The following is a 12756-nucleotide window of genomic DNA, read 5'->3' on the forward strand; positions in this document are numbered from 1 at the left end:
GCTCGACGGGGCGTTGTTCGTGTTTTCGGAAAGAGCGCGCGCTCGGGATTTTTGTTTTTCCCCTGTTGAATATTTTCGCTAACGACCGCGTACTCTCAATGGAAATGCAATCAACGCGCATGTAGTTTTGTTTCAGTACTTTCGGTTTGGAAACAGTAAGGCTTTTATTTATTTATTTGTTTTTTTGTTGAGAAAACACGAGTCTAATTTGACGAAAAATAGCGAGCCTGCAAGCTGACCTCTCCCGAACCATTTCCTACCTGAAAAAGAACGAAATAAAGTAAATTGAACAATATAAAATGAAATGAAAATAAATATCTCTATCTAACGAGCGCTTGAACGGGTGTATTTGCAGAGGTCGAGGATCGACCGGCGGGAAAGGCACGTGGTGGCAAGCTAGCGCGTCGAGCGCGCTCCTTCAAGGAAGACTTCCTGGAGAAGCTGTCGCAGATGCGTTCGCCGGGTGCCAGTGGCGCGGCTGGTGGCGGTGGCGGAGGCGGCGGCGGTGGTGGGGGTACGAGAGCCTCGTCGCCGTCATCACCAGCCGCTGCAACGCAACACCAACAGCAGCAGCAGCAGCAGCAGCAGCAGCAACAACAACAATTGACCACCTCGTCGTCGATGGGTTCAGAGTCACTCGACAAGAGTCCACTGCGCGATCTTCATGTACACGTGAGGCAGGTGCAATTGGCATTGTTACATTTACGAGATGTCGTTAGTAAGAATAAACTGGAGATGCTACCGGGCAATGGGACAATTGTACTGGACACCGTTACGACTATACACACGCTGCTCAAGTCTTATCTGCTGTATGAAAATAGGTGAGTTGTTTCTTGCGTCTTTTTCTATTGTTTCCGATTTACATTTCCATGTCGTTCGTACTTTGTCTTCGATGTCGATGCAGCTAGATTTGTTTGCTTTATTGCTATATCCACAACGTTTCGTTGATAAAACTCTGATGGGAAAAGTACAGAGAGAAATTGTCTCGATTTTTTATTATTTTCCACGTTTTGCGAGTTTTTCCGTAATCAATTCTGCTTACACGTATTTTATACGCAATTTCAAGCTGGCAGTGCGGCTGTTTTATTCATTTCACCTGTCTATGTATTTTCGATCTAGTAAACAAAGACATAAATAAAAATAAATTGTCAACGCAACCAAATTATTTGACATATGGGCAATTCTCAGAGTTTTTACTTTTGTGTCACTCTGCGATATTTCTGTTAGAGGACTGTTTTCTATGAATGGCAGATAAGAAATCTTATTGTATATGTTGTGTAGATTATGTATATACAGAAAAAAATGACCCCGCTTTGGATTATGAGTTGAAAATACGCATAATGTAAAAAAAAGTAGGATAATTTACGTTTGAAGTTGTATTTGAATGTCACTTTCTCATTCTGCTCTTTTTTTCATACTGTAAAATTTGATGCGTAATCAAACACATTCAAGTCAGTAATGGATTGAAAGTACTTGAATAGTAGAATCAATGTTGCGTAGAAATAATGTGGTGAATGTAAGCAGTGTCACAACTTTTTCAAACTATTAGAATCCATGGGTTTTATTGAGTATAGTAAGCGGTGCGCACCTTAAATGACTATTAGGTACTAATTTATAAAAAATCAGTGTGTGCACGACATTTTTCAATAGCACATCGATTGTTGGTTGAAATTCTCGTTAGATACAAATGTACACTAATGTTTACTACATTGTTGGATGGTAGTTCACTCGTGCTTTTTTTTTAGCGATTATTAAATAAGTTACGGCACGGAAAGCAAATGAGAATTATCGATGAGAATAATACTACGTGCGCTAGGTGTGCTTTTCGGGTAAAACTTTATTGTAAACGGCAACATGTACTGAAAACATACAAAATAGAGAATATTATATCAAGAAAGATACGGTATAAGCTCAAAGTTTGAATTTAGAAACTTCTTTTCCGCAGTACCATTGAAACGATTATCCCGACGTGTCGGTATCAATGCAATAGTATACATTTTTCTGAAAAAAATATATACTTTTATGATGTTTATCGTTGTTCATTTAGTTATTTATTGACGTTTCTATGATTTTCGTATGTATGTTTCAAGAAAATGTCAAAAATTACAACAACAAAAAATAACATTCCAAAAACTTTTAGAACGTTTGGTGCGTTGCTTTAAAACGTTGCACCACATTAGATATAATACTCTGAGAGCTAATAGAACGTGTGATCAAAATTTCAGACTCAATAATTTGAAAAAAAAAAAAAAAAAAAAAAAGAAATTTATGCACGAGCAGGTTTAAGGTTTCTGAGAAATGCTCATATCACCAGAGGAATACTACAATTGAAATATTTGAAAACCAGAACATAAATAATGAAAAATGAAAGAACTTCAGTAATCTATCTTTAAAATAATGCAAAACACGAAAAACTTGGTCTTGTAATTTCAGTTCGACACTAGGCTCGGCGACGAATCAAGTTTACCAAGCATTAGCGCAACTATTGAAACTCTGCGACGACGTGTTGCTACAAGGAGACCAGTCATCGTCTCTCGATACAGCCAACGTGGCACACGTCATAGGTCTCGTCGAGGACGCCGTAAAGAATCTCGTGGAACTTGCTCAAGAGAAGATTTCCAACAAGCAGAAGCCGGCTTTGCAAACTCCCAGTAATAGGTAAGACTTCTTAATGATGAGCGAGACTAATGCTCTCTTTGACTTGTGAGATTACACCTGTATAAATTGTCGCGTCCTTTCTAGACTGTTTGAGCTGAGGGATTTTTTTTTGCATTCTTTATCTCTCATCTAAATTTTCGATCGACGAATCACATGAAAATCGTTACCTGCAGGACATCGGGCTACAGTTCAGAGTTGACACCCCAGCGCAACTCGTTGCCTGACATACCGCTCACGCCACGGGAACGCGAGGTCCTCGAACAGTCAGCCGCCTCGAGTGCTCTGGTCAGAAGCTCCCACAGCTCAGAATCCATCCTTAGGGACTCTAGCCCACCGCCAAAGCCACCCTTGCCTGATAGGTATACCGCGTCACTGATTTTTCACTTATTCGACTGAGTTAGAGTTAAGTGTTCGCCAAATTGAGTTTTCGTTTAAGAGGACACTTATGTAACGTAATGATATTGTTTTTTTTTTTTTCAAATAGTTTTCAAGCGGATTAGAAGAGCGACCACTTTTTATTCTTAAAGTCATCAATATACAAATGAACACTTTTAACGCTCGATAGATTTTGAACTAAGCTACGTTTCAAATCAGTTGAAAGCACGAAGAGAATAGAATTTTCCTTGTAACTATTCGTTAATGCAATTAACGTTCATCTTTTAAAAATGACGATAATTACACATTGTTGTTTTCAATACAATTTTCAATGTAATTAATAATATAACATGAATAAAAATATTTCATTTTTTTCACATTGAAATGCACGGTATTATGAGCATTCAGCATTTTTGTTGGCGTCAAGCTTTAAATAAGAAACTTAAGTAATGCGTAGCAAAATAATTTCATAATAAGATAAATATAAATTCGGAACGGGCAAAATCATCAATAATGTGCTCCACCTGTCAATTACTTTTCTACTTTATTAATTGTCACTGCTAAAAAAACTTGCCTTCTTCCAGAACATTATGCCTTTCGGGAGACAACAACAGCTCACCAGGTGGCACGCCACCACCTCTACCACCGAAACGTCGAATACGAACCCAACAGTTGCTGTCGGACGAGCGTGATTTCGCAGGCGATGCAAGCGTTTTGGCATCGAGTCTCGACAGAGTATCGCTACGAAGTCGTTCACCCGAGGATTCCTCATCGCTACTCAGCGCCTCGGCCGGAAGTTTGGACTCGGCGTTAAATCATTCTCGCGACGAGGAAGAGATACGCGCCATAATGGGACCCAACGATGAGTCTTTTAGTGATAGCATGGATCTTAGCCTCATGGCCACCATTCGCGGTAATAATCATCAACGATATGTAGAACGACGATTGTAAAATAAGATAACAGTTTGTCAAAAGAATATTGCCGCGATAATGTTGAATAGATTTTCACTCCTTTTTTAATTATTTACTTGCATTTATTTAAGTTTGGTAATACTGTTGGACTGGCATTTTTCTGGCAAAACTGGAATTCAGAACGTGTATGTTTGAGCTTTGTTGATTCATGTAATTGCTAATTCGTGTTATATTTTTATTTCTTCAGCGATCGTGGAATGTATAAAAGATATTCAGTTTCACGAGTCTTGTCCACTACGGTTCTCAGATATTTGATTTCACTTAGCATATTGCACATCGCTACGTGCGGAAGAGATAATTCATAGAAAACTATTCATACTCTCGGTGTATTCAATGGAATTAATTATAAAATAACACGAGGTTATTGTTTAACGATTTTTACAAACAAATGTATATTCATACATTGTTTTAAATTATTCTTCTGCTTTAATATGAATAAGAATGTATCTATAATAAATTACTCTCGCGTCATCAAAGCTCAATCGTATTACTAGCAACAAATTTTACAAATTGATAAATAGAAAAGAAGCAGTTGCTTGTTTTGTTTATCGTGCCCAAAGTATAAGAGTGGTTAGACGTCGAATAAGGAATGTCCGCAAAACCGGATAAGTGTCCTTAGTGCGTTAATCAGCCGGCGTCTCGCGCGTTATGGCGATGTGTGTTCTTTTGCGGGATTACGCAAAAACCCATCCATATGTGTGTCCATAGTATATATAGTGTGTATATAAGTGTTACTCAGCGCCGCCGCTGCTACTAGCTTGGCTTCTTGTGTTCTAATATCTTTCTCTCTTTAGTCGAGTCGTACTTTTGCTTGGTGACGGTTGCGTCGCGCATATTTCTTTTTGTGTTCTCTTGTCAGTTTTTTTATTACTTGGATCATTTGATAGATTAACAAGCTGCATCATGGATGATCAACGCTTTTGGTTCTCTGAGTTTACCAAGCCCTTTCACTTTAAGTTCGATCAACGTACGTATTTTGATTTTCTGTTTCTTTCGGAAAACCGGGAAAGAATAGTTTTTCATTCTATTTACTTGTTTTGAAAAATGTTTTTTGATTAATTTACCAATTTACATAATGCTGCTTTATTAATCGACACATCAAAAGCAATAAATCATGATATATTATTAATTATAAGTAATTTCGGTATATTGAAGGAGGAAAAATATTTAATTTGTCTTTATATTCGACATTCGCGTAGTTGCTCAATGCATTATCTTGTTTGTCTTACAAATTTGATAAGAATTGTTTTCTTTTTTAAAATGCGATATATAATAATGCATACGTATTATTTCTTGAAAAATTTGATTAATAATGTGCAAAATTGCCTAATATTTTGCTATGACATACTTATAGAATTTATCTAGTTGGTGTGCAGATAATTATGCACGGTTTTTTGTATACACAAACTATTTTGCACAACAATATGGCACGAATCAGCGTATATAAATTTTTACACTATTTTACTGTGCACAATAATTTATATGTATAATAAATCGAACACATTTGTCTGCACGTTTGAAGGTTTAATGTGATTTTGGCATTTTTTTTTAATTATTGCCTTTTTAATGATCTTATTGTAAGATTGATATATTTTTTTCTGTAAAGTTCAATAACTGGTAATGAGTAATTAAAAATAGTGCATTTTATATATTATAAGCTCGTAGATAATATATCCGAAATTTAAATGAATATCGTCTTTTATTCAACAGTATTCCACGGTAAAGAAAAACACTGACAGCGTACTAAATAAAATTGTCTTGTTTCTTTTGTCAGGCATGCAAGTTAACGGAAGCTCACACTGTGGCTGTTGGGACGGTACGGAGAGTAGTCTACCAAGTACAATGATGCTGGGTCAGCAGAGCTCTCAGGAAGTGCTCGGTCAGTTTACCGGTGAGTGTCGCATTCGCACACAGCGGTGGGTATTTAGATAAAAGAAAAAATTAAGTACATAGAGTTGGATAAAGCGTTGAACTTTGAAATCTTGGCACTGTTCCCTGTATTTTGTTATTATCCAGATCATTGACCGGTACGCGCGCACTTTGCCAGATTTGACGTTTGTTTGCTTCTTCGCGTGGATATGATGGAAATTTTAATAGCGAGCTTGTTTTCGATCGGGTGATTGATTGCCGTTTGGAAAATCTGCTCGTTGCTGCTTGAAAAGGAAAATTTGAAAATGTATCTCTTGTACGGGATATGGAAAAGTGATTGTGAATTCTTATGCGTTTTGATTTCAAACTTTTTTTCATACGACTGTCAAATTATTTTTAGACTGCATCAACTATTTTTTATTGTTATTTTCGTTGGCCACATCTCTGATGACTTCATTTTAAGAACACCTCATAAACAAATTTTTGATTCTTCATTTAGTATACCCGTATATACATTTTCTTATCCCATTGAATCTTAAAATATTGAAATGACAAACAAATTACTCTTTCAAGGATAAAAATACCGAATTTAAGGAACGCACATACTCGATTTAGTTAGAAAAAAAAGAAATATATTCTCGACACACATCTAAAAGCCATGGCGCGTATAATCGCGTCATTCACTACAGCTGCAACTCAAATGAAACCCAACACTATTTACAGTCTTGTCTCGATTAAAGCGCTCTCTCTGTCAGTCGATTAACCAGCTTCTCAATCGTCACTCGCCTATATATACGCACACAAAAAAGAGAGTGTGCATCTCATACGCTTTTTTCTTCTCGAACCATTGCACAACGCAACGACGTGTAAATATAGTCGCGTGGGCGACTCGCCAGAGTTAAGCAGCCGCATGAATGGGAGTCAGTCGTTCGCGCGCATGCATAAGTAATCGACGCGTCGCCACTGCTTCGTACACTTCTTATCATTATGGCCAAGAAGTCACTCTCACCCTGGGACAGCTTCAAAGCTTGGTTATGTGAGTCGTACGCAATAACGCGAAAACTTCCGCCAGAAATTCAAAGAGATTTATGTGCCTTGAGCTTGCTAATAGTGCACGTTAGTTTTCATATAAGATAAAAGCTCTATGTGTGCTGTTGGCAGCTATGACTTAAGCGTGTCAATGCTTACATAAATTAGATGTTTACTGTATTTATCTGCGATTTATTAGTTAATGGATACCCGCTCGCTAATGCCTCTATAATTTTGCATTCCAATATTCTAATTGATTAACTTTTCTAATGTTGTGATTGAATATTATTGAGATTACACTGTGATCTAGGCTGTTTAATAACATATTATCATTCAAATTTGTTCATGATCGAATAATTTCTTTGCGAATTCCAGTTAAAATATTAAATGTCTAATTCGTAAAAATGACTACAACGAAAATGAGTGTTCTATTATTAGCGGGAGAAAAAGTATTCGATGCCGATAAACGCGCATTAAAATTTAGCAAGTGAAAATAACACACAGAGAGCGTCATCAATCATACTGGCAAGCAGCTCCACACAAATCACGTCCCAAAAATATAATATGATTTCCTTTCACCAAACGTGGTTTCGTAATGTAGGTCGCTGCTGCCACTTTCCAACCCTTCGCGACGACGAGTATTTAATATACTTAAAGATCTTTTAATAGAGTCCTAACCAACGCTTTAAATGTTCCAGGCATCGAGGCGAAGATGGAACGTCTCTCGACGCAGACACAAGAATCGGGGTTCGTGTCGATGCATTCGCAGCGATCGTCATCGCAAAGTTATACTTCCACGATTAAACGATCGTCCCAACAAAGATTCTCGGCCGGTGAAACGATGACGAGTAATGGATCGGTCGTTAGTCACAAAACTACTACGATGACGAGTTCTAGGAGTCTTCATAGTGCTACCAATATGAGTGGCGATCCGTCCTTCATGGAAAAATTGGTATATGTGGGTGTTGCATGCTTTGCTGTTTTTAATTTTACTTCTTTTTATTATTAATCTTTTTAATTAAAAACTTTTTTGTTTACTTTTGATTTCTGTCAATAATTATTATTTCTATTTCATTGGTTTTAAAATTGTGTGTTATTTTCGTGATAATTTTGTATGACCTCTTTACTGTACCGATAATTAATTTTTCCAGCATTTAACATGAGTTTTGTATCTCACGTATAATAATAATTCATGTTTTCCATGGAAAACATAAATACACTGATTTATATCTTTATTTGCAGGAAATCGAAGCATTGGCAAACTCGGACAATGCTGAAATTCCACCAACCCTGCCGGAAAAGCGCTCGCGTCGACGAAAAGAGCGTCTGCCATCGCAATACGACAACGTGCCAGAGAATGAGCATTTATCGACTTGCAGTTTGCATACTAGTAACGGCAATAGTCCAATCGACAACAACAGACCACCACCGCTACCAATGAAAAAGAGGCACAGTAAGTTTGATATTCCTCTTGTTCTTCCTTCGTTTAATGCCAAAAAATCGCTTTGCAAATGCCAATGTCTTTATATATACTCGACGGCAAATTTTTTTGCGGGTTCGATGTGATGATGTCTTGCGATTATCGAATTTCGTTCGATGATTTTTTATAAAATCAGTGAACGAGATATCGCCAAATACTGGTTACAAAGAGAAAATAAAATTCTTTCGGGTATTTTTTTCTTCTCTTCATGGATGTTGCTTTTTTGGTCGATCGAGTATTAACAGCTTTTACGAAAAAAAAAAAAAAACGAATCTGGCAATGATAATAATATTCATATATATTGACTATCTTTTTCCTTAATTCTGTCTGCAATATGATTTTGAAACTGATGCAATGTTTTGTTGTCCTCCAGTGTTCCAATCTGTGGCATATTCTGGTAAGTGGGATTTTCGCCCACACAAACTCTACCAATCCTCGGCAAATATACTCACACGCTAAGTTGCATTTCCGACGATCATAACATTTTTTCATATTGTTCTAGTTTATTTTTTCTTACATTATCAGCTTTTTACATGGCATGTTTTACTGTTTCGTTATTATCGATATTTTGATTTTGGGATTCATTCATTATAGTATTGGCTTTCACATTTTTTCAAATATTTTTTCTTACACATAATTTTTACATCGTGCAACTGCTATTTTTATACTTCGTCGCTGTTTTGGTCACTTTATTATGTGACAATATTTTATAGCCAATGCTTATGCTTTTCTATACAATATAACACTGATATTTGTTTTCTTACCAAATAACTTTTTTTTTAAATCACAAACCAATCAATTTTTTTTAGTTTACAAATAAAAATGCACTTAAAAATTCGTCATTTCATTTGTAATCGATATTCATTCTGAATATCTAACTCTACACTGTCAGCCAAACAAACTAATTCTAAAAGTGTAAAATATAAAATAATTGAATCAGGGCGTCACGATGTAGCACGAAAAACATCACACACACGTAATTATCTCATCATCAAATTGACCTTTCCGTCTTGCCTAATTGTTATTGCTCGTACATTCGTACTGAAGCCGCGCGTTGCAACGTCTGTCTTTTTTTTTGTGTACGTCCTCGCTCGCTCTTGTGTAACTTCTAGTGCCGCTGCAAAGATGCTTTTCTTCAAGATGCACGTCGCATTCCAGTAAGTTTTCACGCGTTGCTGTGTGCGTGTAGCAGTGTGTGGATAAAGGTGTGACGCAGTTTTAAAAGTGTGCGCTTATTTAAGTTCTTTTATTTTTTGACTGAAAATTGTATAATTTTGGGATTTTTTATTTTATTTTGGATCAGTAAATTGATCTCTTCGTGGACGTGTAAATAAACTATTATAATTTACTTGTTTAAAGTTTTTACTCATTTTTACATGTAAGAAGACAATAAATTGTCTGTTCGCTTAAATCACAGCCTGTTGATTAATGTACGACGTACTAACAATTTTTCTCTTGCACATTTTATCTCAAACGAAGTCTTCATCGTTATCTAAAAACACAGTTCAGCAAAAAACTGATTATTCACCAATTACTACATCAATTATTTGCAATAAGTACAAATATATCACTTCGATCTTCACTTTTTTGGTTTTCATTTGATAATTACACCAACACGAGTCAACAACAATACGAGATAATATTGACGTCAACCACTAAATTAATATAGTTAATGTTTTATTTCAATTTATATGATTTAGCTTCTTTTGAATATATCAACACCACCAGAGAGAAACCACAAAAGTAGTTTATTGTGCCTATTGAAGCTTTTGCTAATCAATTGTACTCACATTATTTCATTTCGTTTCTTTTAGTAATGGCGTATATGGAAATGTTTGGCAACTGCTCGCACACGAGTAACGAATTCATCTCGGGTCTGGGTACCAGGCACTCAGTTGCTGCATATAATTCTATGCAGGCAGAGTGGCAGCAGCATGAGATGGCACTCACTACCACACAGTCTTGCTCTTTTATGAGCCATTCGATGCACGCAAGTTTGCATGATACCTCTGGGTAAATTATTAAAATATTACCCATTATTTTTAGAAATATGCAATTTTTAATGAATATTATGTTTTTGGATTTTCAGTCACATGTTTTCAATGGCACCAACAATAAGGGAACTGGCAAACGAGCCTAGTCAACCACCAGCATTACCGCCTAAAAAATCGCGTACATTGAAGCCAACTGCTACGCCGCCACCAATTTCACCAAAATCCTTGACAACTAGTGTACAAAATGTTCATTTAGATCCAGTTCTTACCTCGACTCCTGTAAAAAGCGAAGAGTCACTTGTACATACGCCGGTTATAATCGAGAAGAAGGAGATTATACCTACGAATAATGTAACACTGGTTAGTATCATATTAAATAATAAAATAATGCTCAGATTTTCTTTGTTGTAAAATTAGTGATTGGCAGTATTTTTGCTTAAAATAATGTGTGCACAATTTGTTTATAGAACAACAATTTGAATCTAGAGACATCGTCAAGACCATCTAGTAAAGCTCCATCAAGTCTCTCTATAGATGACAGTTCATTGGAATTGCGTGATGTCGAACCGGATAGCAGCATGTTAGACGAATTAGAAATAAACAAATATTTAGTTATTAAGAAACCAGAAGAGGAGGGACCTGATATTAGAGGGGGACATCCGGATGCTCTACTTATTCATGCTACGAAAGCAAATAAACATGGTACGAATAATTATGTATTATACTTCCTAGAAACATTTGGGATATTGCATGAAGTTTTTATAGTTTGACAAATTCCTAGATATTCGTTTATTTTTAATTTAGAGAGATTGTTTAGATTGGAAATTAATTCTTATCGTAGTTTATTAATTACTATTGTATATCGAAACTATTTGTTGATATTTGAATTGTTTCGTGCTCTGTAAATATATTGCTAATTGAATAGTCGATTGTATAACAAACTAGATCGACTATTTCATAATTTTTATAGAAAAAACCGACTTTAATAATCAGTAGAGATTTCATGCAAATTTCCAAAATCATATTCATCATGCATTCATGATAGAGTCTAGATATCACACGCATATTAATAACTTCACTCTTCATTTCTTTTCCAACCTGCATTAGATGAAAAAGAATCAGGTTAGTAGATTAGTTATTATAGAGTAGTTTATCATATTTGCGTCATACTCAATTACAGAATATTTATTAATACGATTATTCAATATTTATAGATTTCCTGTATCAAGAAGCATTCTTGACGACGTATAGAACGTTCATGTCGCCTTTAGAATTGATCAAAAAGTTGCATAGGCGGCATCAACGGTTCTCTTGTTCACCCGATGTGGTTAAGCAACGAGCTGCTAGAGAAGCTTTTTCTCTATTGGTCAGAGTTGTTAGCGACTTAACGTAAGTTGAAAAATAAATCAAAAACTATTCAATAAATAAAATTATATTTTCTTGACTTCATTTGTATGATATCGTAGCATATCCGATCTTGATGACATGCTGATGCAAACCCTCATGGAGTTCGTCCAGCAGCTGGTATGCAGTGGCGACTTAACGATGGCCAAAGCCTTACGAGTCAAGATCTTGGAGAAACACACAGCTAAGCAACAGCAAACAGTTCAACCAATACTCTCTACACTCAGCGTTTCAACCAAGCAAGCCTCGCTGTTAGATTTTAAAAGCGAGCAAATTGCAGAACAAATGACTCTTTTAGATGCTGAATTATTCATAAAGATTGAGATACCTGAAGTGCTTATTTGGGCACAAGAGCAGAATGAAGAGCGAAGTCCAAATCTTACGCGATTTACTGAGCATTTCAATAAAATGTCATATTGGGCACGTTCACGGATACTAGAACACCGGATGGAAAATGAAGCAAAGGATAGAGAGAAATTGGTTGTAAAGTTCATCAAAATAATGAAGCATTTAAGAAAGATCAACAACTTTAATAGTTACTTGGCATTACTATCGGCACTTGACAGTGCACCGATTAGAAGATTAGAGTGGCAGAAACATATCACGGAAGGACTAAAAGAGTATTGCGCATTAATCGACAGCTCTAGCAGCTTCAGAGCTTATCGGCAAGCTTTAGCTGAGACTCAGCCACCATGTATACCTTATATGTATGTCATCATTATTTTAGTTCGTTTCAAGTTGTTAAAATGAAATTAATAGTTAATTTGATTTCTCTTTTTTTAGTGGTCTTGTTCTTCAAGACTTGACTTTCGTACACATTGGAAATAGCGATTTGTTACCTGACAGTAGCATTAACTTCTCAAAACGATGGCAGCAATTTAATATTGTAGAAAATATGAAGAGGTTTAAGAAATGGTAAATGTTTAAGTAAAAAAATATGCCTCACACATTTAAAATGCGTTCTGATGGTTTTTT

General features: G+C 36.0%; 1 protein-coding gene across 2 annotated transcripts in view; it reads left to right on the plus strand.

Moving 5' to 3' along the window:
- The window catches only part of LOC131674214 (guanine nucleotide-releasing factor 2), a 41770-nt gene that overhangs the window by 24347 nt on the left and 4667 nt on the right, over positions 1-12756 (plus strand). Inside the window, exons 2-16 of one of the 2 annotated variants that reach the window (XM_058952731.1) lie at positions 356-821; positions 2434-2658; positions 2832-3017; positions 3618-3946; positions 5780-5896; positions 7602-7861; positions 8146-8356; positions 8757-8780; positions 10198-10396; positions 10473-10737; positions 10845-11079; positions 11485-11499; positions 11592-11766; positions 11844-12488; positions 12565-12696. In XM_058952731.1, the coding sequence (XP_058808714.1) occupies positions 451-821; positions 2434-2658; positions 2832-3017; positions 3618-3946; positions 5780-5896; positions 7602-7861; positions 8146-8356; positions 8757-8780; positions 10198-10396; positions 10473-10737; positions 10845-11079; positions 11485-11499; positions 11592-11766; positions 11844-12488; positions 12565-12696 (3389 nt within the window). In that variant the 5' untranslated portion in view covers positions 356-450. The remainder of the gene's footprint in view (positions 1-355; positions 822-2433; positions 2659-2831; positions 3018-3617; positions 3947-5779; positions 5897-7601; positions 7862-8145; positions 8357-8756; positions 8781-10197; positions 10397-10472; positions 10738-10844; positions 11080-11484; positions 11500-11591; positions 11767-11843; positions 12489-12564; positions 12697-12756) is intronic. The other variant, XM_058952732.1, reaches the window with a different exon arrangement.

This window comes from Phymastichus coffea, unplaced genomic scaffold, assembly GCF_024137745.1.
Source record: "Phymastichus coffea isolate CEN01 unplaced genomic scaffold, Cenicafe_Pcof_1.1 PCOF00219, whole genome shotgun sequence".
NCBI classification, from domain to species: domain Eukaryota; kingdom Metazoa; phylum Arthropoda; class Insecta; order Hymenoptera; family Eulophidae; genus Phymastichus; species Phymastichus coffea.